Here is a 26,772-nt window from a genome sequence, read left to right on the forward strand (position 1 = left end):
TCACTTTTTGGATAATTTCCTGATGTTTATTTTAAAGAAATGTAATGACTCAAAACTATCTTGACCAAGAAGCTCCAAACTTGGGTTACTTTATTGTCCCTGGCAAGGATTGGTACTTTGGACTTGGTTTGGAAGGTGGAGGAGGGGTAGTGTTTATAATTTAGATATTACTTACAACAACCTCTACATACATTAGAAACACATCAGCTTTCCAAATACCACATTCTGGCTTGTGCATTGCTTATAAACCACAGACCCAAGAGCCTTTGTGCTGTTTGATCAGTGTGCATCACTGCACAGTCCTTTGGAAGCACATAGCCAAAGGCTACCAGATTCCTGAACAGTTGCCATTACATCCATCGAGCAGGATGTGAGGAGCACTCAGTTTGAAGCATCTTCTGATCTCCACAGGAGTTTCTACAGAGTCTGTCAACTTCTTGGGCATCCTTAGTATTGCGCTGGCTGCCTCCCTCAGTGCCTCCCAAACATGAGGTCTCAATGAATCCTCCTCCCAGCCCTCTGCTTGACTGGGAGTTGTTCCCTGCATTAACTGTGGCTTTTGAGAAGCACTTACACATTTCTCTCAAGCCCTAGAATGCTGAAATATGTACATTCTCTAAGAATTGAGTTCAAGGAGAGAAATGTAGTTGAAAGGGCAGGTAGAAGTGCTTATGGATAAACGGATAATCTTGAAATAACATCATTATCTGAACTGCTCAGGTATTGGCAAATAAACATATGAAAAGTACAGAATTAGAGCAAACTGGACCTAAACACCTTGTTAGAGAAAATGACTTTTTTATGCCTGAATTTTAGTACGTTCAAATGCAACTTGTTCTGCTCTGGAAGGTCTGCACAGCCTCTAAATATTCTGGTCCATGTTTTCTGGAGTCCCAAACCTGCTTTTTTGTGTTGTTCTGCTCTTAATAAAACTGATGTAGGTCAGGCAAGTACTTCATTAACTGGTATTACTATGGCACATACTAGGACATCTTAGGAGTGAGTTTTGAGTGAGCTGTGATTCCACTGAAACGTGGAGGTGGCAGACTTGGCCTCCAGCTGCAGATGAGTGCCAGCAGGGCAATTCTGGTCATGGGAGCAGAAAATTCAGCAGAGGCTGCAAAACTCTCTCAAGATGGACAAATTAGCCCTGACTAAGCTCATTGCTGGCACAGTGAGTCAGCTACCGGTGTGCAAGCAAGGCAGCTTAGGTTAGATAAGTTTACATTGCAAAACCATTCCATCTGCCACGTAGAGAAATGTTGAAACATTTTGAAATTCCTCTAATAGCAGTACTTTTATTCATTATGAGTCTAGGAAATTTTACCACCTAGTAAAACCGTAGTCCAAACTTATTCAGTGTATAAATAGTCACAGTAATTAATTCAAACTAGTGCAATCAAATCCAAAATTTCCAAAAAAAAGACCACACACCTCCAAGATACTAGTTTGCATGCTTCTGTTTTGAACATCCCAGTGGTTGAGGGAAAGCAGTGAAGCTGAAATGCTTCTTTTTGAAATCCTCTGCAGAGCAGTGCAGTGACAAGGGAAAGTTTTCGTGTTGTGGAATGCATGCATTTTGCTATTTTAGACCCAAGACCTGTGTTCCACTCTGGAGGAATGAGAAACAAATTTATTACAGTAGTGAAATGGGCAATGGCTGCCTCTTCAGCAGAGACTTTGTATACTCCAGTGATTAGATTTGGGTAAGTGTCCAGGAAAAAGATACATGAAGCTAATGAATTTAAGTGCATCTTCTGAGAAGCACGAACTATGTTTTGCCCCAGAAGAGGGAAATTTTGACTGGTTAGGATTTTCTGGAACACAATATTTCCTTCAAGAAGAGCACTTCCTTCAGAATCAGTCTCAACAGTGTTTGCTGTCTGTTTCAAGCAACAACAGAAACACTTCGGGGATAAAGGATCATTTTCTAGAGAATGCTTTGGTAAAATGAGGGGTCTTTAGCTAAATACGACAATAGTCAACATAGTTCCTTGTGTAGTTCACAGTTCAGTAATCTTACTGAAAGTTCAAAGAATTGGATTAAATTCCTCTTGGATTTCTTGTGATAGTCTCAGTTGGATCATCTGCTCCTATATGCTAAAGTTCAACAATGTCTGAATCTGTTAAGGAAAAATGACATTTATTAGACACAACTTTTTTTACAAACCTTCTTTATCTGACTAGGACAACATATGCTATTTAAAGGGCTGATTTACAACCAATGAGAATTTTGCATGAATAATTAAAAAGATATGTCAGATGGGAAGTAATGAATTCCATTAGCCCTTTAAAATTAAAATAAATAAATAAATAAATAAATAAATTTAAAAAAAGGTGGTTTTGGACTTGGTTTCTGACTTGGTTTCTCCCTCTCCATGTGGTAGAGTCCATTTAATTTATACTGCAAATTTGCAGATTCGGGGGGTGGGAAGGGGTGCAGGTGCAGGGTAGCAAAGGTTAAAATTCATCCTGCCTTGCATTGCTGCATGAGTAATTTGGTGAACTTTAAAGAACAGAGTCCTTGGATGTATACTTGTACTTCAGGAAATATGGTTTGTGAGCACTGAAGGATAAAACACCAATTAAATGGGCAGATAATTCTTTTGGGCAGAAGATTTATTCTTTGACTTTGCTCTTTGTATATTTATTGGCCACCCCCATTATCTATTTTTAAGGACATCTACACTTTGAAAGGATGCTTACATGTTTCTTGTGTTAAAATCTAAGTGGGCAAGTACTAAACGTTCAGCTAGTAGAGACTAACATAATACCACTGGTATTAAATTTACTCAGCTAGTTATCTCTTCTGGTGTCTGTGAAGTAATTGGAAATTCTTCTGTCAACTTCAGAGTACCAGATTTTGCTCTTTAAAATGTTCAAACAACTATATTTAGGAATTGTGATGCTGGTGAGCGCTTTGAATTCATGTGATAATAAAAGTTCATAATGTGTTCTTCCATGTGGTGAGAATGCATATATTGTTATTTTGTTTGGGTTAATATATTTTATAGAGTATTTGAGGAGAAATACATAAATTTGTATAGTTTAATCTTTAAGTTAAAATGAGTGTAATGACCTCTTTTGGGCTAGATCTTAGTTTCTATATTTCTAATGCAGAATTTCTCTCATAAAGATTTACCTCTATGACAGAGGCAAGGTTGCTAATTCTGCCTATTTAAAAATATGTATTTTGCTTCAGCAAGGTTAAAAGACTGATAGTCATGACTGTGTCATGACATAAATACAAACATGGAAGTTTGTGCTGCCTTCCCTCGAAATAACGCCTTTGTTGATTTTTATAGGATTGATCCAAAACTCAATAAGCAAACTCTTCAGTGCCATTAGAGAGGCAGAAACATTTCCAAGAAAAAGGAAAATTTGAAAATCTGCATTTTCAGCAGTGAGTATTACTGGTTATTCCTCAGTTTCAATGTTCACAAACAGAATTCACAGGAAAATTTGGACGAAAATCCAAATGAAAAGGAGCCCCAGTTTTCTGTTTTTCAGGCTCCATTTTTAAAGTGCCTCCACCCAGGCAACTGAAGCCCTAGTCATTTTAGAACTCTCAAATGCATTCTTCTCTTTTCCTCTTCTTTTTCTCTTTTCCTCTTCTCTTTTCTATTAAGGTCAAATCCTGCTTCTCCTGATGCCAAAAACAAAACTCCCATTGATTTCAACATCAGCAGGAAATGTGCAGTTTTTTATTTACCACAACCACCATAGTGAATCTCTGGGAAGAATTAATTTATATCCATTCCAACAATGCCATGAAAAATGGGCCCTTGCTATTTTATCACATCTAAACTGTTGCTCTAACTCTAACATCCTAGCTGTTGCTAACAATTCAATGATGATTTGTAAACCAACAATTTATGGTAACCACATTCCATCCCCATTATGATGTGTGGTTTGGAAATGGAAAAGTAATCAAGACCTCCTGTTAAGAGACTTTATTTCAGTTAAGGGTTTCTGTAAATAAAAGCATTTTGAAAGGATCATTGCTATATGATTCTAACTCCAAATTGTTCATTTGATCTAGGTCCCATCTATGCTCCAAATTCCTGCCAGGCTCTGTCTGTCAGGAGTGTGAGATCCCCAACAGTGGCATGAGCATACTGGCAAAACTGTTTTTATCAGTACAAGTATTTTCACTCAACTGGATAGTTTCACTAGACTGGAACAGCAGTTACATTTCTTGGAGACAGCTATGTCCATTCCTTGGAATACTTTGTAATACTTTATCAGCACACTATAAGGGTACTCTGACATAAATAAAGGCCTCCTACTACAGTTACAGTAAGAGAGGAAGGATTGTAGTCAGACCCATGGTATGTAGTGATGCCCTGGGGAACAAAGAGTCTGCGTAGTTTGTGCAACACTTTGTCTTGGTTATAAGGATTGTGGGCGGTCGCTATGACACCGAGGAGGACTTTCCAGCACTTTGATGGGAGACCACCTAGAATTACTGGTAAATAAACTCAAACAAGGAAATTTTGTTCCAGTACTAAATTCTGGTACCAGCCAGGTTGAAAACCTTCTTTGGTACTAACACACCATGTCCCATCAACCCTGTGTAGGAAGCCCAGCAGCCTGGGTTTGAGGCTACAGACACTTTGGTGACCTGCTGAAAGAGAGAACAATTTAGGCAGTGCAATGAGTGATCTGTTAATCAGCCCTAACTATTATGTGATATGATGATAGAGATGACACTAATTAGGAGATAAAAAGCTCTTTTCCTACCTCTTTGTCTTCAACAAAAATCACTATTTGATTAGGTTACATATCCCAGAATTGAGCATAATTCACTGGGGTGGGATGTCACCTTGAAGGGCTTACTCTGGTTTTCTATTGAACAAAAGACTGACTACAATAAAACACTCTAAAAACTTTTATTTTGTGACCTAATTCTATGAAGAGGATTTGAGCATGTATGAATTCTCATGAGGTGTTCATTGGCTTGGCTATATTTTAATAATGATATGAAAATGAATAGTTATTTTGTTATTAACTTTCTAAGTAGTTATCTCTGTAACATTGAGGGGAATTACATGTTTTAAAGGAAAGTTTACCTCATATAGTACTACAGACTGAAAAGACACAAATCCTGGACAGAGAGCTTGTTCACCATCAGAAGATGCATAGGTCCATGATAAAATGGATTCATGGGCTTAGCTCTGGTTTAATGTGTTTCTCCCCACTCCTGACCCTCTGCTGTAAGTAGAATGTCTGCTTTGTGATGGCACAGCAGTTCATGAACCTGTGTTGGACTGCTTAAATTGACTGCTGGTTGAGAAAAAACAGTTTTTATACGGGAGGGAATAATAATGGCAAAGTAGTTTCCTGATCCGTCATAGTTATGCTGACATGTGGGGTGTGTAGCAACAAATGGTGAAAAGTTAGAGGAGGTTTTAGATGGGACTGTCTGAAACCAGTAGTGGTAGTAGTGCCAAGGACAAAACTGTCACTTCAACTAGTTTTAGAAAAGACATCAAATATTTCACTAGAGAGATGCCCAACTTATTGTCCTACAAGCTGCTGGACATGGATTCTGGTGGGCCTTGAAAGGGCAATCTATCACACTCTGCAACCACTTGAGTGTGATGATAGGGACCACTGCAGCCCAGATTGGTTCATCCCCTGGAGCAGTATTTGATAATATCTGGCCTCCCCAGTTCTGGAAACAAGTCAAAATCTCCAAGCTGGGTTACATGATTTTATCCCTATCAGTCATTCCACACAGTTCTTTGGGGCATGGAATAGATATCTCTTCTTTATTCTCAGATATTTATTCTTACAGAAGTATTAGGCTTTTGGCCTAATATATCACGCTGTTCTTTAATTAGAAAGTTAGTGAAAAGGAAGAAAACTGCCTGCATTTTTCCAGCAGTAGAAGTATGTCAGGTAAGAGGGCTGGCGCCCAGGCAAGCCCCGTATTTACATTAATGTAATGCTGCGCTACCACCTTGTGGGCAGAAGGTAAATCGCGCTGGGCTGCCCGGCACTCAGGGGCAGGTCCTGGCCGGGCACCGTGACCGTGGGCGCTCTGCTCGCCAAGGACGGCACAGCCTAGCTCCTCCAGGCTGAGACAGCTCGGGATTTGGGGAGCAAAGAGAAGCCGAGCAGATTGTGAAAATCTGCTGGAGCTCTGAAGTGTGATAGCAGGTGAAGGGTACCCTTCAAAGGGGTGTGACAGTATGTTATTCCTGTAAGATATAAAGAGAAGCAAGTAGGATGAAATCATGTTCCTATTATACTAGAGTACCAATGCATTTATATAAAGTATCTCTTCTGATCTGTCTGCTCTTAACCACAACCCTCAGAGCTACTTAGAAGTTCTTTGACTGGCTTCCACTTGCTAACTCCACTGACAAGTTCCTTGGCAGTGTGTTGCCTTGGAGTACCAACACCTCCATGGTCTTCTCTCCACATTCCAGGATTGCTGCAGCTCTCTTGAATTTCTGTGCTGTCCTTCAGGGAAGAATAGAAATAAGAAAGCCACCTAATCAAGTTACTGAATACGTTAATAATAAGAATATTATTGGTTGCCTCTTTATCCCTTCAGGATTTAGTACCCCATGGCATTTAATAGATTCCAAGAGAAGATGTATTCAAAACATTCTTTTCCTTTTCTCTAAAACTGAAGGAATCTCTCTGAACATCTGAGGCTGCACAATCAGATGTACTGTCTGATGTGCCTCCTCAGATGTAACTACAGAGGGATTTTAAAAACAAGTGTTTTTCTCTGACATCTGTTACATTCTTCTCTGAAATTGTTCAAAGAATGACTCGACCTGGAACTTAGTGTTGTGCTTTAGTTGATATGGTGACAGCTGGTCAAAGGCTGAATCTTGGAGGTCTTTACCAACCTTAATGATTCTATGACTCTATGATAGGCTGAAGGCAAAAGCTTTTGAGGAACTGAGGCTCCTGTTAGTCAACAGGCCAGAGTTCCAGATTTATACTGATCCCAAATTCTGGGCTGGGATGTGATTCAAAATCTTATCGAGGGTTTCCACATCCAGAGAATCTGTCTATTAGGCCCAGTTAATCTGATATCACAGAACAAGCCTTTCTCAATTGCTCTTCATTTAAAGCAGTCCTCTTCACATGGTAAATTAGGTGACTGCTGTAGCGAACAGTGAACTTGGATCTCTAACATGACTACAGGTTGTCTCAGTGGAAGGTAGTAGAATCCTTTCTGCTTTCCTTCTCTCTCTCCTCCTCCATCCTCTACATTTTCATAAAACAGTTTGAGCATTTAGTCCAGTATTGCCTCTTCCAAGCTCAAGAATGACCCATCCTGACAGACAGGAAGCCAAGGAAAGATGGCAGGAGGACTGCATGGATGAAACAGGAGCTCCAGACAAACCTCAAACACAAAAAAAGGAAACATGCAAGAAGAGCAATTAGTTTCAGATCTCCTATAAGGAATACAGACACATACCATGCAAGGATGAGGTTAGGAAAATGAAAGCCCAGCTGGAGTTGAATCTGGTGAGGGATATAAAAGAAAACAGGAAGGGTTTCTACGAGTGTATTTACAGGGGAAAAACAAAAAAGCAGGGAGGGGGAGTGGAATGTAGGCTTGCTGCTGAATGAGACCACAGAAAAAGCTGATGACTTCTTGGCGGGAGATACGGGACAACCAGAATCTTGGTGAAACAGTGCACCTGATGGTGATTAGCCCCAGGCACCAGTACAGACCAGGGAGATACACCAGCTGCAAAGTGGCTTGGCGGAAAGGGCCTGATGGCCTGTGGTACTGGTGGACAATAAACTGACTTATGAGCCAGGAATCTGCCCTGGGAGCAAAGGTGGCCAACAGCATCCTGGATGGCATGAAGAAGACCATTGCAGGCAGATGGAGTCAGGTGGACTTTCCTTTGTGCTCACCAGTGTTGAAACATCTGGAGTGCTGCAGCCACAAGGATAAGGACACAAACATACAAGGGGGCAAGGCTAATGAAGGAATGTGAAGATTTGAAGGAATATGAAGATTATCCATGGATTGGAGCATGTGACATACAGAAAGACACTGAGAAAACTGGAGCTGTTTTCAGCCTGGGAAAGAGAAAGCTCAGTGGGATCTGAACAATCTGTATAAATACTTGATGGAGACAGTAAAGAGGGTAGATAATCTTCTCAGCATCATTCTGTGAAAAGAGTCAAGAAAATGGGCACAAAGTCAAATATGTGAAATTCTTTTCAAATTTTAGAAGTTGTTTGTTTGTTTGTCTGTTAAATTATTGTGAATGGCCAAATGCTAAAACAGGCTTCCTTGACAGTTTGTGTAGTCTCTATCCTTGGAGATATTCAATGCCTGGCTAGACACAATACTGAGCAACATGCTCTTGGTGACCCTCTCTGTGTAGAGTGTTGGAGTGGCATAGACAATCTCCAGAGGTCCCTTCCAAAGTCTGTGATTCTGTTCAGTAAGACATTTATTTTTCCAGGCACAGTTTTGATAGGACCAATAATTCTATGTCCAACTTCCTTTTCCCTTTTTGACAGAGATGAAAAACATTTCCATCTTTTGATTCTGCTTTCAGGATAACATTCAGCCCATAGTCATTTTGGGACATGAGTGAGTCCTCATGCTCTCTTCAGCAGTTTTCTGTGCCCTACTTCTGTTGCCCAAGAAAACTTACTGAAACATCACAGCTCATCTCTGTCCTCAGCTTCTGTCTCCAAGGACATGGAAAAGGCCAAAGTATATATTATCTTTTCATGTGGCATAAGCACAGGATATGCCTGAGGCATGAGTAATAGTATGTACACTGCAGGTGCTCTTTCACTCCAGCTCTGTGTGAGAGTGGTCCTCTAATTCAGGAACAGATCACACACACCTTACTCTGCTTCAAGCACAGCAAAATTCTACTCAGAACTACCATGCATCCAGGACTCTCTCCTATTTTTTCCCACCTGCTGTGCTTTTGCTTTTCTCTTCCACTGACCAATAGTGTGAATTAGCAGAGCTGCTGTGGAGTAACAGGTTGTGTACTACATATCTTGAAGATGTGCTAATTTCATCTACTAAGATATCTTGTTAGTGAAAGATTTTCATGTCATGCTCAAAATAACTCCTTTGCTGAGGGTGGAAGTCTGTTAATGTGACAAATGGTGAACCTGTTTCTCTGGAGAGAAATTGCTAACAGAAGACTGTGATGGTGTTGTAGGAGAAATTCAGAGTAAAACGGTTCTTGATGGTTTTTGTTGGTGCCCTCAGCTACATGAGTACCTTCTTCCTCACATATATGAGTGCTGCTCCTTATGTAAAAGAATATTTCCTCTTGCTCCATGTTTCCTAAATGATATAATTTGTCTTGCTCTGAGTTGCACACAAATATAAACAGGATTTCACAATCTCAAATCTATTATATTAGAAAGCAAAAGAACTGAACTTCCTTGCCAGAATTCTCAGGCAACACAACACACAATACAGGATAGCCTAAGAGAGCTCTTCCGAAACTCTGTTTTTATTAGCTTAATGAGAACTAAGAATACAGAACCACTTTTTATCAGCTGAATACAGAACTAAGCCATCAGTATGAATCATACGGGGCCCCACAGTCCTCTGCAATAATTTTAGTGTCTTCAACTGTTAGTCAACACTCTAAGGCTTGGGTAAACTTCATGAATGTGAGGAAGAATTTTCAGAAGTTCATCAGGAAAAACTCTTTGTAGAGTCCATCATTTCCATCTAAGTAGTAAAGAGTAATGTGCTCTCTAGCTTTCTGTATAATGACATCATTACTTCTTTGTTTCATGTTTTCAGTCTAGTTCTTGAACAAATAGAGATGCCAAGGCAATAGGAAGTCAATTTTTTCCATGCATATCTTTTTTTTTTTAATCTATCTTTAGCTCCATTTAAGAAAGTAATATAGCAGTACAGGAATTAATGATGTATCATAAAGTACAGAGAAATTGCCCAGACAGCCAATATCATCAGAAAGCCAGTATCACATTAGTGATGGGGTAGAATCATTCTCAAACTGTGAATGCACATGATAGCAATATTGGATGATACATTTGTTACAGAAAACCCACTCTGGTGACCTTTAATTTGTTTTCTACCCAAGGATAAATATTATAATTGGGGGAAAGTTACTAAGCAACAGTGGTTAGCAAGTTTCATTTACAAGACTCCTTCCTCCTCAGCCTCCCTGCAGCTCACACAGTATTTCACAAAGGGGCTAAACTTCAGATTCAGTTGCAAAGCCTGCCTTTGTAGGACACTAGAGACACAGGAATTGAGTTAACTCATTTTTTAAACTTAGATTTAAACCAAGAAATATGAACTAATTTAAGAGTTGGAATCAAATTAAAATGTCTGAAGTACAAGAATTAAACACTGTACAAAATTTATATAGTCATCCAACACACATTCCATTTCTAACCCATCAGTTTTGGGATTAATTCAGGAAATACTGAAAACCAGGCCTTTTTTCCTTTTTTCTTTTCCCTTTTTTTAAAATTTTTTTAAATTATTTTATCGATTCTATTGAGACTGTTCCTAACAGCCTTGTACAAAACACATTGATCATCTGTGTCATCGTGTGACATCTTATTGAAAGACAGCATTTGTTAATTAACAGATTAATAGACCTTTTCCTTCCATTAATTCATTTTAATTGTCTGTTTATATCAGAGTATCTAAAGTGTGCCAGTCTACCACTTTAAGAAATATTTCATAATACTGACAGTTGGGGTTTTTTTTTCTCTGTCAGTAAATATAATAGGAAAGTACTAAATCTGCAGAGTGATATGACTGTAAATAGATCCTCTATTTTTACTTCCACATTTTAGCTATTAGCCTGCTCAACAGAAATTTAGCTGTTGATTCTGAGCTATTGATTCTGAATGATCAGTAAGACTGGCTTCACTAAAGTCAGCAGTACATTCTGTTTTATTGTATGCCATGCCCAAACTCCAACTTCAGCAACAGCTGAAATAGAACACATCATTGTATATGGTATCCAAATTTTTTTAAAGACAGGATTCTTCTAGTTACTGTACCTAACAAGTGGTAGGTGCTATGTTTTATATTTAAATGTTTATGTTTAAATCTATCACAGGTAATGTTATGAAAGACATACCTTGAAGATTTACACCACTGGTTGTGGATGGGAGTAGAGATTTTTTTTTTATTAAGGTTGGAAGAGACCTTTAAGATCATCCAGTCCCACTGTCCACCCAGTAATACCACTGTAACATACCCTGAACAGTTAAACTACGTCCCCCAGTGCAGATCCAAGTACTTCTTGAACACCTCCAGGGGCGGTGACTCCATCACCTTCCTGGGCTACCTGTTTCAATGCCTGACCACCCTAGCAGGGAACAAATCTTTTAGATATCTAGTCTGAATCTCCCCTATCTCAGCTGAATGCCATTTCCTCTTGTCCTCTCACTGCAGGCACAGCAGAAGAGACTGAGCCCCAGCCCCCTAAAGCCTCCTATCAGGGAGTGATCAGGTCCCTCAAGCCTCCTTTTCCTGATACTAAATAAACCCATCTCCCTCAGCTGTTCCTCATAAGATGTTTTCTAGACTCTTCACAAGATTTCATGCCTTTCTTTGGTGTGTTGCTTTCCACATAGCACATAAAAACTTCTTTTCTAAAGATCTCTTTTTCTGTTCTCTATCTTTTATATCCCATGTTCAAAGTTAAATGTCTTAGATGAGGCTAAGGTTCCTCAGGCAGGGTTAAAAAGTCTTAAGTAACCTTGACTCCTCCACACTCTCACAGGTAAAAAATTTCATCCTTTATGCTAAAAAGCTCCCATTCAGATAGAAATGTTTTTCAAATATAATGAAACAGCCTATGTAAAGCAAACATTTTTCAGGCATATCTACTGGTCTTTTCTGTTCTTTATCGCTTTGTTCTGCCAGTTGTCAGCCTTTCTGCTCTTTTTCTAGTCTGTCTTTCTTTCCCCTGGGGAATTTGTGTGGTGGGAGTGGATGCTAGAGATTTGCTTTCAGTTTGGGCCTCAGCCACCAGCTTTACCCAAACCTAATGTATATTTAATATGATACAGCCAATAACCCTTTCTGCCAACCTCTGACCATGTGCCAGCTGAAGAACGCTGCGAAGTAAGGTCTTCTTACTAAACCTCCATGAGTGGTGGGTGAGATTACTTGGGATGTGTGTATGTACCCCTCTGTTTCTGTGCCAACTGGAATTTCTCCATACTGTAGGATATCTATGGAAGCAGGCTTCAGAGAACCTTCTGTTTTTGCAGTAGGTATGTAAGGCAAAGGCAAAGCTGCTGCAGGGTTTTTCCTGCTAGCTTCTTCTCCTGACTCAAGAAGTCGTGTAGCACTTCTGTGCACAGTCAGTTGGTGGTCAAGATTCACTGGGGGAGTTATGGCATTTCAGTGATGGAAGTGCAGTGAAATTCATGCATGAAGTTCATGGAAGAATTTAATGATGTTTTACTTGGGAGAATTTTATGATGTAAATTTCTTTGGGAATACACTATCTTTTCCATGGAAGTTTGATTTATTTTCTTTTTTCTTCATGGATCAGCAGAGACAAAGAAGACTGAGGGTAATGAAGCTTCCTTGCTTTGAAGGTCTTTTTTCTTTTTTTTTTTTTTTTTTTTTTTTTTTTTTTTTTTTTTTTTTTTTTTCTGTACTCACCTCTCCTTCACCTCAGCCCCCCATCCCAGCATTCTTGAAGTGGTTAAGAAAGGTTTATACCAGGTAGTATAAAGATCAAAATGTTAAGGGAACTAGAGGGAAGTGATTGAGAAGGTCTTTCTGAGGATGACAGCTCTGCCTTGTAATACAATACTATTTCTCATGGGAGTGAGTGGGAGGCCAGCCTAAATTTCCTCTTGCTTTCCTGCCAAATTCCCCAAATTGCATAACTGTGTATTCTCCTTACACAGTGGTACCCTTGGCATCACTAGCAAATCTGCAGGGAAGCAGTGAAGCGGCTGGAGGCTTGAAGGTGGACCAAAACTGGTAGAAGACAGACTTGGTTGGCCAAAAAACAAAACAAACCCAAACCCACAAACTGAATTTACTAACTCTCCCATGTATAACTGAACAGCACAATACAGATTTAATAGCATACACTATTTTGTTCTAAATGCGCTCCATCTAGGAAAAATAAGTTTATCGGGATAAGCAAAGGGCCCATGGGGAGTTCATCAGTTCAGTTTCAAGTCACAAGATGTGTTTTACTTGGCTTTAGAACCTTTTTGTGCAAGATTAATATGAAACTGCTGAAACGCAAACTGACAAAAAGACGTATTTTTACTGGTTGGTGCTTTTTCCTCTGTGCCATTATTTTCATCAGGAGGCCCCATCACTGCCTTTCCCATCACTGCTGCCTTAGACTGACAGGAGGATGAGGTACTTGATGGCTTCTGTGAGGAAATGAAAGAATGACTATTGGAAGAGCAGAATGACCAGTGTAACTCAAAAGATCGTAACCCTGAAGGCTTTTATTTTGTCACTACACTGAGTCAAAAGAAAAGGATTTGGACCTTCTCATAGGGGAGTGTTAAACGTGGCTAGCCTGGGGCAAGTTCTGCCTGATCAAGGAGGGAAAGATTTACCTCCTTTGGAAAAATATTTGTGCATCTTAAAAGTTCAGGTAGTTGAGTCTATTTTTCAGCTTCACCAAGTTTCACGGCAGCCTACCCTAGCCCTGTATGCCAGCTAGCTATCACTAAGGCAAGGAAAAAGCAAGTACACCCACAGTGGTTTTGATAATCTTGCTCTTGTTGCCTGTGTGCAGCACCTTAAACAGGCTTAGTGCTGTGTCTGGGATTGCTTGAGAGGCTGGGTACTACCCAGCATGTGTAAGGGTGGGAGAATCCGGCTCCAAAATGGTTTCTTTTCCTCTCCTTGCTACACGACCTGGAAAGACAAGGGTGTGTGGGAGGGCCCGGAATCCCTCCAAAGAAAGTGTGAGGCCTTGGGCAAAACAAATCCATCAGGTCTCTCATTTCTCCTAAATATAGGCCTGTTCTGAGTAATAGCCAAACTCAAGTATAAATTCCATGTTCAACCATTTCAGAGGGAATACATGAAAAAGACCCTATGGCCCAGAGAGTCCGTCTATAGAAAATATTTTGATAGTTCTTCCGCTTTGGCATTATCTTCCACTTAAAAAGAAAGAAAAGGAAAACACACAGAATTGGAGCACATGATTCAATTTTCACTGTAAAAAACCTGATTGATGAAAATAATACTTCTGAAAGCAATCTGTTGTGAGCTATCAAATATTTTCGCCTATGAACAAATTGGCAGGAAGCAGACAGATAAATTATTACAATATGTAAGAAAACAAATTGCTCTGAGGAAGAATGGTATTTGTGTGTTTATGAGCAGGATAACTAGAATTAAACCCATAAAAGCATGCTGAGAGATCATCTTCCATCACAGCAGAAATACACTGGAAGCAAAGGAACTCACTTCAGCTCTGTTCCTGGCTGAATTTCTAGCAAAACAGGGTTTACGATATGCAAGTGTTCTCCTGGAGTCGAATTTTTTAAAAAATAAAAATAAAAAAGGAGTCTGGGTTGTTCCTGCTGTCAAGAAGGATGGGGTCTCATAGCCATTTTTGCTAAGATACTTCCAAAATTTTCAGGCATCACCACATTTTAATAAAAAGGAGCAGTTGCAGCAGATCCATGGATCCTGAATATTACTGCTCATGGGAAAATTTTCAGAAGTGCTGTAGACACAAAGCTTTAAGAACCAGCATTCTATTAACTTTCAATAAGATAGTTTCTATAGAGCCTGACAAGTGGAAAAATTATAGTAAGATAAGGTCTGTATGAAATAGCCTGTGGATTGCTCTGTACTGACTATCTGTGTACATGTTCCTATCCCACAGCAAGCAGTTCAGACAGAGACGGCAACTCATTTTCCAGTAACTCCTTTTCCATCAGGAGCCAAACCACCTCACACTTTTCTCAGAGCTCAGACTGGGTACACTGGCAGCTAGTGGGTAGCAGTGGATGAGGCAGCTGTGTACTAAATACAATTTTGAATTAATAAGTAGAGCTTCTCAGTGGCAAAGAATAAATCTATCTTTACATTTGTAGATAACTATCACCCAGTTTGAGCCATGAGATCCACATTTTCCCTTCTCATACCATGCCTGTAACCTGCATTGACCTCATCTGCTTGCACTGCTGCTAAGAGGAGAGGGAACCCTTCTGGTCTGCAGCATCATCTTCTTTTCCTGAACTACCTTCTATTTGTGCAATGTAGAGGAAGGAAGGGGACACAAACAGCATGAAAGCCTGGAATAGGCAATAATAGGACTGATTCTGGGAAATATGACCTGTGGAATATAAATAAACTTTGTGCACATCTCAGGAGCTGGAGAGGGAGACAAGATGAATTTCAGAACATACCAGATACTTTTCCCATAGCAAGGCTATACAGCTGCTAGTAGTTGATCTTAGGCTTCCCACTAGGTGTTCCATAGAGTTGGCCTTTTGATCATTGCTACAATCATCATGACATCAATTAGAGGCAAAGATTTCTAATGGTATCCAGGGGAATCTGAATTCTGGGGAAAAAAAAAAAAAAAAAAAAAAAAAAAAAAAAAAAAAAAAAAAAAACAACCACACAACAGAGGCCTATTTACTAAAGGGCTTTTTACAAATCTTTCCTTCCACAAGAATTTCCTTCCCAGAAATTAAACTTCCCAGTCAAATTAAGCATCCTTGTGTATGACAGAGCCAGAGTATCTTGGACCTTTTATTTTCTGTCTTTTCTTTCAATGAAGGCACAAATATTCTGTGATCTTAAATGTCACAAGAAATTGTTTTGTAATATTTCAAGGCTTCTGTATGAGTACTTAAAAATAAATAGGGACCAGAAGTGTTCCTCTAACAAACTCTTGCATTTGCATATTTTTAGGGAGCCATTTGCAGTTTGTGGGCAATAGCTGATGCTTATTGCTAGGAAGGAGTTAGTTGCAAGGACTACTAACTGTAGGCAGCTAGCCACACTAAGAGGTTGTGATCATGTCATTAAGGCAGCAAGTACAACACTGTGTGGATGAAAAGTTACTATGCTATTTTTGTGACAGATAACTTGAAAAGGTGGCAAGGCAAGGAAAAAATCCATGAGTCCCATAACACATCAGTATGCTACAAAGAGGTGCAGCTCATACCACCTACCAAAAACTGGAGTAAGTCTTGCTTGTCATTGAAACATTCTAAGCAGGAGTTCATTATTTCACCTAAGTCAGTAGCCTAAATTACATTGAAAAGATTGAACTAAGCTGGTTTGTACATTTAAGATTTCTGCCTGCGAGTACAACTTCATCACTAATCCTTCAAGTGCTAGCATCATTTACAAGTATGTCAGTGACAGGTAAGATGTACTGCTCTGGTTTTAAGAGACGTGTTCAAGGGCCAAGCAGAAGTTTTTCAGTTCCTCTTTTACCTGGTGGAGTGCCCTCTTGACTCTGTGGTGTGTTCAAAACCTCTATGCTGCTGGTGAAGGGGTCATAGTGCAGAGCAAAAGGCTTCTTGATCTTCATTGCATAGTTCCTGTGGGGAGACAGGACAGAGTTCTAGTTCAAAAGGCATTTCCTTAAGTGCAAAATCTGCAGGACCTCATTTCTCAGGGTGTAGTCATGGCCTGACTGGGGAGTAGATGATGCTGTAACACCTCCTCACTGCTTCTCCTGAGCTTTGCCTGGTGCAGCACATCCTACCCACAGCTGAGCCACTTGCAGCCCCAAAGATCTGCAGTGCCTCATCTCAGCCTGGCTGGCTGAGACCCGTCTGTGCTCCCACAGCTCTGCGTTCACACAATTCAGTTATTACATCCACAAGCTGAGGAATGCAGGAGCACAGCATGTCTGCTGCCTTCACTTCCAAGAAATAACCTGGAGCAGATCTTTCTCTGTAATATTCTAAAAACTTGTTGATACTAGGCATCCTGGACTATTTTTCTGTCTCTATTAGAAAAAAAAATGATTGCTTGCCACTTTTGACAATATTTCCAATAAGTACACACTGGTAGGAACCCCCTGTACTGATGTTGCCTTATATTTTCCATGCTGACAGATTCTTGTGCCTTCAGTTATTTTGAGCAGCCTTGGCTGTGCAACTGTCTTAAAAAAAAGTATGAAAAAGCTTCATGCCTGAGAGTGGTATATTCCTTGTCCTCGTACGTTCTTTGCAGGTTTGCCTGAGTCAAATGCTTTGCAAGTCCTCTCTTTTCTGCCAGTGAGTTCTCACCCACGGTTTTGTACAAATTAAAAATTTAATGTGAACATTCAGATTTAAGATGAGGAGCCTAATTAGCCATGGCCCCATGCCTATAGCCCCAGCAGGCAGTGCTTCTGGGGAAGAGGCAGGGAGAGTAGAGAAGAAGTCTGGCTCATGTTCTCTTCCTCTAATAAATTCCTCATTTCAGCTCCTACATGCTCCCCAGTAGCTCCACAGCCAACATCCTGTCTCCAGCCAGAATTGGTCATGTTTTACTAACAATTGGAGATGAAGATGAAGGCCAGAATTTTCAACTCTGCTTATTTATTAAAAAAAAAAAAAATAAACAAAAAAAAAAAAATCCTTGCTGCACAACATTACACACTGAAGGAAAACTGTTTAGAAACACCTCAAGTTAATTTGAAATAATATTATTTAGGTTGCAGACAGCTACTTTATAGAAATTAGATTGCCCATGAATGCTGATTCTGGATTCCTGTGCAGATATAATCAGAGGAGAAAGGCAATCTTGTTTTTAAGGCTCCTGCTGATCTATGTTAATTCCAGAGACTGCTATAAAATTTCCATGTGACCTTGGGTAAATCAGTTCTTCATGATCCCCTGATTGTATGGACTAGCACACAGGGTGGGATTGCACTCTCTCAGTTCAGTTAAAGAATTTACATTAGAAGGTGCCAAAATGAAGCATTGCTAAGATTAATTATGGGACAGGGTATAGCAAAAAAATAAATTTTGAATTTCTGTGAACTTTTTCTGAGATAAACAAGCTCATGCTTAACTTTGTTGCACAAAAGCCACAATGCAGATGCAGCAAGATAGCCGGGCATGGTTGTTACAATAGTAATCGATGTATTTGAGATTAAGAATCAACCCAGTGTACCCCTCCTCATTGAAAACACCCACAAACTTTACTTACTGAAGCTTGACCTTGGCATCTTCCAGATTTTCTGCTATGAAATAGACAGGCTGGAAGGCTTGGTCCTGATAGGGGTGAACTGCAGTCACTTCTGGATCAAATGGCTCGTACTCTGGCTTGTTTGACAAAGCGTACTTTGTAGCAGGAACAACATCAGTTAGAGCAGGTGAATGAAATGAGAAAGAATTAGTCCCTGCTGGGCTGTGACATTCTTTTTGGGGAATAGTTAGGGGTAATATAAACCCCTGTTCTTTCATAGGTCAGAGCTGATTTTCATAATTAGCAGTTAATAAACGAAATAATAAATATTTTTAAAGATAAATATATATATATATTTCCTGTATTACAGTGATGTACAACTGGATAGCACAGGATAGCACTGGATAGCATCAGACAGGAAGGGGAAAAAGTCATGCCACTCTTCAAAATACAAATATCCAGAAGAAGAAAATATCTTGCTACTTTTTCAAATAGTATCACAGAAGTTTCGCAGTCCTGTCTAGCATAACTTTAGAGTCCTCTAGCCCATGTTACAAATTTTATGCTTCCTGCTGCAATGAAGAATAGAAGACAGAATGCTTCTAGTATTTTATGCACAGCTCCCAGGCCAGTGTAGCAGCCTAAAATCTTCCCTGAAATCCAAGACATAAATAAACACTATACTGCATGTGCATGTTTGTATTTTTTGAACCCACAGAAGTTCTTCTACATCTTCTTCTCCAGTTCTTTTACATTGTCCCCTCAGGTAAGCAGGAGGCTTATAGAAGCCACTTCTGTCTGCCCTGCAGTCCATAGGTACATCTATATAGTTTGTTTACATATACTGGAAATGCCTTTTACATCAGTTTGCCACCTGCCCAGAGTCCTGGGAGGCAGCTCTACTTAGGCTTAAAGTGAGTTCCCTAGCACTTTTTCTGCCCCTGAAACCCAAGAGAGGTACTTTAAACCTAGCTCAGCTCCAGTGACATTTGAACTGCATCACAGATGTGACTAAAAGCTGGTTGGGGCTCCAGCTGGCCAGGTTGGTGAATTGTACTGGATACAAACCAGAAGGAAAAAGGAACTCATCCCATCAGTGTTGAGACATTTTTTCCCACCCTCAGACTGGACAGTGGGCCCCATGCACCTAGGGACCGTCTTTAGTACCCACCCTTCTCTCAGATCTGCTTCTTTCCCTTTCTCTCTTCTTCCCCAGTCCTCAGAAGGCTCCCTTCACCATTTTCTAACCCAAATGTCAGCTATCAGGGTACTACTTGTAATAACTAGTAAGAGTAGGTGATGCTTCTCAAGACTTTCAGTTCAATCTCCTAGCTGGAAAAATTAAGACAGTACTCCTAAGCACATATTTAGACATTTTGATGAACTGGTGCAGAAATAAATACCTTTAAATACCTTAAAAAAAAAAAAAAAAAAAAAAAAAAAAAAAAAAAAAAAAAAAACAAAAAAAAACCACCAAGACTATATAAAAAATGACGGTTTTCTTGCTCTTCATTTGCAGTGTGTAATTGAAGAGTAAACCTTGGATAGCACTCATACAATCTAAGATGGTTGGTATACACAAACATGAGGCTGCTCTTAGAATCTTAGAAGCTCTGGGGAATGAATGGGAAAAGATTTCAGTAATTCAAAACCTGACAGGGGTCCCACTATGCTGTCAGTGTTGAAGCAGAACTAAAATCCCATTGATTTCAGTGGAAGTTCAGCTCGAAACCGGATGGCCTTAAAGGCCTCTACAAGTTAAGTACCGGGTGTGCTGCAAGAAAAGCATATGTAGCACTGAGTGTTGCCAGAAGTGTGGTATGAACCATAGGATTTTACAGTATGCAGGACAAAGTCCAGCTGAATGTTAACAGAAGAAGCATTTGGGATAATATAGAACTGACAGAATGAAGTGAAATAAACAGTGCAATACTGAGAGCTTTTGGGGAGGAATTCTTACAGTTCAGAAGAGGCAAGTTTGGCCAGCAGTCAGACCCATTACAACTTCTCAGTTTAGACACAGGGATGGTTATCCTTCTGATACCTAGCTGCTGTTACTAAATGCTTTGTTAGATAACAACTAAGTGCAAGATTCAAGTGCAAGACTCATGGAGTGTGTCTAGCTCTACCTCTCAACCTCTGCCTTTACCCCAAATTATGACCTGAGTTTGGGCAGGATCAACTTATCCACAGAAAATATCTACCTGAAGCTAAGTTCAAACTGGTTAAAGTGGGTGCTGTGGGGAAAAGGGAAATGTTTTGAAGATTTCATAGTCAGGATGTGGTTCCCTTGGTTACTATCACACACCCACAGACAGCCAGTCCAGGCTGCAGTTCAGGGATGTTCCCAGGCTTCTTGCTGATGCTAAGTTCTCATATAACATAAGCTGGATGACAGCTGCTTGCCCTCTCCATCTGGTTAGTTGTTATCTTCTTGTAGCCAACCATCTAACCTTAGTAACTCATGCCCTTATTCCCTCCTTGGTGACTGAATCATTCTGCTACTTCTGGACTAGGAGCCTTCAGGTACAAGGAAACCCCACCCTTGCCCAGGCTGCTGCAGTGTGTCTCCTTCAACACACGATTTGCAGTGAGATTCCTACAGTATTTGTTATATTGACTGCCAACAAAGTGCCAAAACTTCACTGCCTGTACCAAATGTGTTGATCAGCTAAATGATAGGGAATCAAGTCTGGGACCTCCATGCAGAATTTTGTGTCTGGGCCCACTGACAAGCCTGGCAGATAGTTATTATGTTGGATAATGGCTTTCTGCCAAGCAGCAGCGAAACTTATCTAGAGGAATAAACTGGTCTATCATGAGCCTCACTATCTTGCAATCTTCATCTTCTCTAACGGATCTGTCTAGACACTGCTATATTTCTAAAAATATCTCCTCTACGAAACAAACACTGAACTACACATATTTTCTCTCTTCAACTGTAAAAGAAGCAGTTGGTACAGGTTTGCAATTTGCTAACAGGTGCTTAGGCATTGGACCTCACCACTTTACCCACACTGCCAGTGCCTATACTGAAGTTAGATGCTCAGGCAGACTACAATGAATAAATGGAAATATTTCTGTGTTTCAGTTTTGTCCTGAATAAAAATCAATGAGATTAAATCAATCATCTCAAGAAGGAAGCCTCAGCACTTAAGTTAATGGATAATATTAACTTGTGTACAACAAGTTTCAGGAGCTCAAGGTGAAGTGCACAGAACCACTAAGCCTTTGTCCCAGAAGAAGCACAGTGAGGAACTTTCAGAGCTCACAAGGGGATTCTGCAGAGTGCATAGCAGAACTGCTAGCTAACTGCTCATCCAACTTCTGATTTAGGTGTTATATACAAGATGAACACGCTGAAACGGGGATAATCCTATTCATTACTGGTTGAATATAAATGCTATCACTCCTGCATGTATTTTCAGTAATATGATGGATGAACACAGAGGTATATCCAGCTTTATCAAAAGTTTATCCAGTAGCTTTACCTTGCAATTACCAGGGGTAAAAGTAATGACAAGAAACTGCCATTTATCAGCTCAGAAACTATCAGGACTTCCACTCTCAGCCTCAGAGGTAGGGAGTTTGAGATGCAGTTGTACTTTTTTGTTCTATATGGCACAGTTTTGTGCACAAGCAGTCCTCTCCTACTGTTTTAGCCAAAAGCAGAAGAGCTTGTTGGTGTCTGAGGAAGAAAAGGGTGAAAATAGAGGAGAGAGAGTACAAGTCTGGTGTACTTGACTGCAGACACCAAAAATGAGCATTTCTGATGAAATATTTACCTTCATTTGAGTCAAACTTAAACAGAAAAAGGAGGTAACCACATCAGATAGATTTTGCCATGCATATCACTATGAAAGCTACATAAATATCAGCAATCTGATTACCTCTGCCCTTTTAACATGTAAATGAACTTGATTTAAAACCATAAAGTATTAAGCCTGGCAGAATAGAATAAATGTTGCCTTGAATTGTGTTTGATTGTACATTTCTGATTTTACCAGATAAATGAAAGCAAGTTTATGTTTCCTGTCTGTTGTCAGTGAATATAAGAAGTATTAAAGGATTCCCAGATAAACAGTAGCTTCAACAGTACATAGTGTGAGGTTGAAGAGCAATGAGACCAAGATCAGGCTGCTATGCAGAAAGGAAGTCACGTTTATTCCTCTAGAAGGCTAATGAACATGAAGATCATTCCACTTATCAGGAGAGAAAGCTCTCCACAGAGTTACCTCACAAAAATCTCCAAATTGCAAGTGTTGTGAGGAAAAACAGTACTAAACTCAGCAAGCGGTAAAACTAAAGGTTGATGTCTAGGAAGGTTCCTCTTTCTCTGCGCTAATTTCAGCTGTCCTTCTGTGGGGACTCCTACTTGAAACGCCCTGTGATACATCAAAATGCTGTTTTCCCTCCTGTCAATTGACTGGGAAGTTGGCTGACCTGTACACAACTGGAAAGGTTTTGTAAAATGTTTGTTGTCAGGACAACCCAACTATCTCTAGTTCTGGGAATTCAAGCTATGCTAATTCAGCCACAATTCACTGTGAATGTATCATATATATGGCTGTTGGGCTGCTGAGTGTATGTGTTAAAATATATCTCCCATGAAAAAAAAAGAAAAAAAGGGGGTTAGTGTATAAAAATTATTGAAAAGAGTGGTACTTATTTTCCTTTGTTTCTTACCAATTGAAAAAAATTCCAATATCTACACAGTTTGAAGCATTTGAGCCCTGCTGATACCAATTTAGGGCTGTTGCAATTAAAAAGTGATCACCTGCATCAGTGCTCTTCAAAATTAAGGAGAAATTATTATCTCTCCTATCAGCTGTTCAGTCAAAGGAGGGGAAACCCACTTTCTGTAGAAGTGTTCAAGTCCTCTTTCTACAGTTAAGCATGAAACCTGTGCTTGCAGATTTTGATCCGTGTAAAACTAGAGCTGACATTAGTTTTGAAATGTATTTAGGAATAAAAAATACTGAAGCAATTTATTTTTGTCAGTGTCCATGCTATTCCCAGTTTCTTTGCACTTCATTTGGTCCAGTCAATCTGTGCTTTTCTGGTTCATATGTGTGCGAATGTCAATGGCATGGACAAAATAGCCAAGCTCATAATAGGCATAATATTGCCCTCTAGTGAGTAATTCAGAAAGGAACGTGAGTTTTGTGTCAAAGTCAGCTGCAGTACTGCTGGCAGGAGAAACAAATCTAATGTTTTATGGGATGGCTTTTCCCCTACTCAGTAGCTTCTTGTGAAGGGAGAATTATTTCTTTGTAAAAGAAAAATCTGAATTTTTAATCATCTTAATTTTTTTAAAGGAAAATATAGTTTGTTTTTACCAGAGTTCAGGAAAGTAGATTATAGAAATCTTTCAACATCATGCATTTGACACATACCTTCAGCTCCCCATAAGATGAAAGCAGTCCTGCCCCATAAGCTTTGATCAATCCATTTTGCTTGCAGAGGCCAAACTCCACAGCGAACCAATAAAGCTGGGAATAAGAACAACTTGTGAAAAACAGTCTGAAAAAGCAGGAATTTTTAAACTTCCCATTTTTCTTTTAATTTTCTTTTATCCTCATTCCTTAATATCTTTGTATATTCAAATTTTATTGTTGCATATTTTAAGAAAATTATTTTTTTCTCCCAGCATACAACACACACTAAACATGTATTTTTTCAAAACTTGTTGTCCCACTTAGACAAAAAAAAAAAATTTTTTTTGAATGATAATAGATGAGTAAATAAAGTCATACCTTTTTCTTTCTTTGAAAGATGTAACAAATTACCCTGCAACTTCTTCATCCAGAGCCTCACTGTTGCCAGTGGAAGCTGATAGATTTCCACCCACCACCCCCAGAAGGGGTAGATCCTGACAGAGGGTTCAAGACCTTTGAACAGGTACTTGAAAAGAGAGTTTCTCTCCTTCTTTGTCCATGTGATCTCATTCAGAAGAATTGAAGAACACTTTTTTCCATATTGTGCCAATCATATCTTAGTCATGCTCCAGCAGAAAATAAAGATACATTTCTCTAGGCTTTTCTTGAGATAAAAGCATACTTAGAGCCATACGTCCTTTACCTGCTGGACAACAGTGGGATGAAAGCAACTCTTGGCTCTGCCAAACTCTTAGTCCTACCCATATTAAAAAATCTAAGGAAATGGACAGTGGAGGACCAGTTCTGGACACAGCCTGATGCCCTGAGAAGCTGGATAGGCATTGTGCAAAGGGAAAACATGGTAAATGAGGCATTCCAAGAATATGGCTTTCTGTCACAACTCTTCAAGGTTCCTTTAGAGACACAGCACTTTGCTGCCTCATACACAGGAATAGACCTTGGCTTCACAAGTATGGCATTTTCGGGACCCTGCTTAAAGAACTGCAGACAATTTGTAAAATAATGTGTAGCTCTGTATTATTCTGTCTATTCTGCCTCTTTCCTATATTCTCTATCCTTCTCCTACCCTCTCTCACACACCTTTTCATTCTGATGACATAGTTTTAGCCTTCAAATTTATCACAGGAGAAACAACCTGCTGGGATCTTTCTTTTTACAGGATCCTGAGTTGCTTTCTCTACAGTTCAGCAAATAATTACATGTTTATATTCTGTTAATAATCTCGATTCTAATTATTTCACAGTGAAAAGTCTATTTAGTATCTCCTCATTTTGCAGGAGGCTTTTTTGACTGCAGAATGAGACAAAGGAGTGGTTTTTAGTGTTTCTTAAGATATCCTGTATTTCACTTCAGAGAATTCATGTTGGATTTTCATGTCAGGATAATGAATACACTTCAGGTTTTTCTCTATCTTCACTTTATAGAAAAGGAGCTCAAAGAGTGTGCCTAGATTAGGTATATAAATTTTAAACATTTGAATATTGGGATGTTAATCCAGAATAGGTTTACTGTTCAGAATACTTGAATGGCACTTGCAAAATTTTATTCTCACAGACTCTGAATTGCAGGCAGCCCATTCAAAAAGGTACCCTTATTCTACCTCTCTAAACCCTAGATGATTCTAAGAAAGCTTCAGACAGGAGACCCATAATTCTTCTGCTCTGAACCCTACCTCCTGTCTAGACCTACTCAGTTCAGGGTCAGGAAGAGCTGCTTGCAGAGGAATGCTGTATAAACCACAGGCTTTAACCCAATCTCACGACGACCTAGGGAATGATACAAAATGGCTCTCTGTGACTTCGAATTTTTTAACTCTAGTAAAGGCATGGGTCTTCATATTCCTCTAGCCTCTCTAGACCCAGATAGTGGAAGAGGAAATGTGGACTGTCGCAGTCATAGTCTCCTGACATCACCAGTCCTGGATGAAGTTACAAAGGATTCAGCACTTGTAACAATCTTCCAAAATAATGGTAGTCTTACTTAGTCCTAATCCAAGGATGAATATGCACAGATGGATTTTAGGTGAGCTACAACCTCCTTCCTGAGTGGGACTGTTGACTGGGTAAGGAACTTCAGAAGTTACATTCTCTTCTCATTCACTGCCTGTACTAAATGAGTCTCACACAGCTTGATGAGGGTAAGGCTCCTCTCCGCCTCTGAAAAAATCATTAAGACTGGTAAATGACTGCCATTATCAGAAAAATAATCACCTGGCCTCTAGATGATTTTCAGAACAAGTTAAGATGATAGTAAGGGGCTGTGCAAATAATTTTGACAGTTGTAGACAGCCTAGTGACTCAGAACTGAACAGCAGTACCCGCTCTCAAGTTGCTTTTAAGTGCTCACCTATTTGATGAGGTAAATGAATATGAGGTGAACCAAATTCTGCTGGTTTTCTGCACCTTGTGTAGGAGAAAATATAGGTAATACTCTGGATATCTAGTGCTTTAGGTGAATCTGGAATGTGAGTTGGGACCATCCTGTGTCTGAAATTGTAAAAACTCAGCTTAAAAAATATATTCTTATAAAACCAAGAAGTGTAAGCATTTCCACAGGTGGAATCACACCATTCTGGGCTCCCCCAGAAGGATTCTAGTCCCTGCTCCAGGACCTTCCTAACCTCTGGAGAAGAATAGACAATCCTGCTGATGCTTCCATTTTTGTAATATTCTGAAACACAAAGAGAGCCTTCCCTGCACAGCAAGGGATATGCAGTGAATCGTTTGGGGTTTGCCTCCAATATTAAACTGCCATCTGTACTTACTGTGGCCAGTTTCTCAATCTCCTCTTCAGATGATCCAAGAGAAGCCAGTCCAATATCCTAAAGCAAGTAAGCAAACAGACAGTGTTACACTAGTGTGATTATTCAGCCCAAGGGAGAGAAAGAGGGGAAGGAGGAGGGCCACATCATTTCTAGCATGAATAACATGAACTGTTCATTGGTTTTGTCACCCAAAATGACCTTCCACAGCTTCCAGGATGCCTACCTCTCCCTGGCCCCCAGCTACATACCACTGGGAGCCACATTAGATGAGTGTTTAATCCTCAGTGTTCTTGTGTAATATTTACCATCTCTTGTCTTAATGCTGGGCTATCTACACAGGGCAAAAATTTACAGAGAGGCATGAGATGAAAGGACAGCAAAGGTGGGTTTTATCTTTGCCTTTCTGTCCCTCACTCTTTCTGACAGCTGTTATGAGTGGGTCATGTCTGTGCAGGGATGATTCTATTTATTTTCATCTGTGCTCCCTATTAAATGTTATT

General features: G+C 39.7%; 1 protein-coding gene across 1 annotated transcript in view; it reads right to left on the reverse strand.

Annotated features, from left to right (window-relative positions):
* Positions 1–15,489: 15,489 nt before the first annotated feature.
* LOC310908772 (tyrosine 3-monooxygenase-like) overlaps positions 15,490–26,772 on the reverse strand; it is a gene marked incomplete at both ends in the record, with an annotated part of 33,155 nt that continues 21,872 nt past the window's right edge. The window contains 5 exon segments of the mRNA XM_083860136.1: positions 15,490–15,536; positions 16,421–16,527; positions 18,131–18,264; positions 23,506–23,601; positions 26,273–26,329. Coding sequence (XP_083716262.1) covers positions 15,490–15,536; positions 16,421–16,527; positions 18,131–18,264; positions 23,506–23,601; positions 26,273–26,329 — 441 coding nt within the window.

This window comes from Zosterops lateralis (assembly GCF_965231275.1).
Source record: "Zosterops lateralis genome assembly, chromosome: 4".
NCBI lineage: Eukaryota > Metazoa > Chordata > Aves > Passeriformes > Zosteropidae > Zosterops > Zosterops lateralis.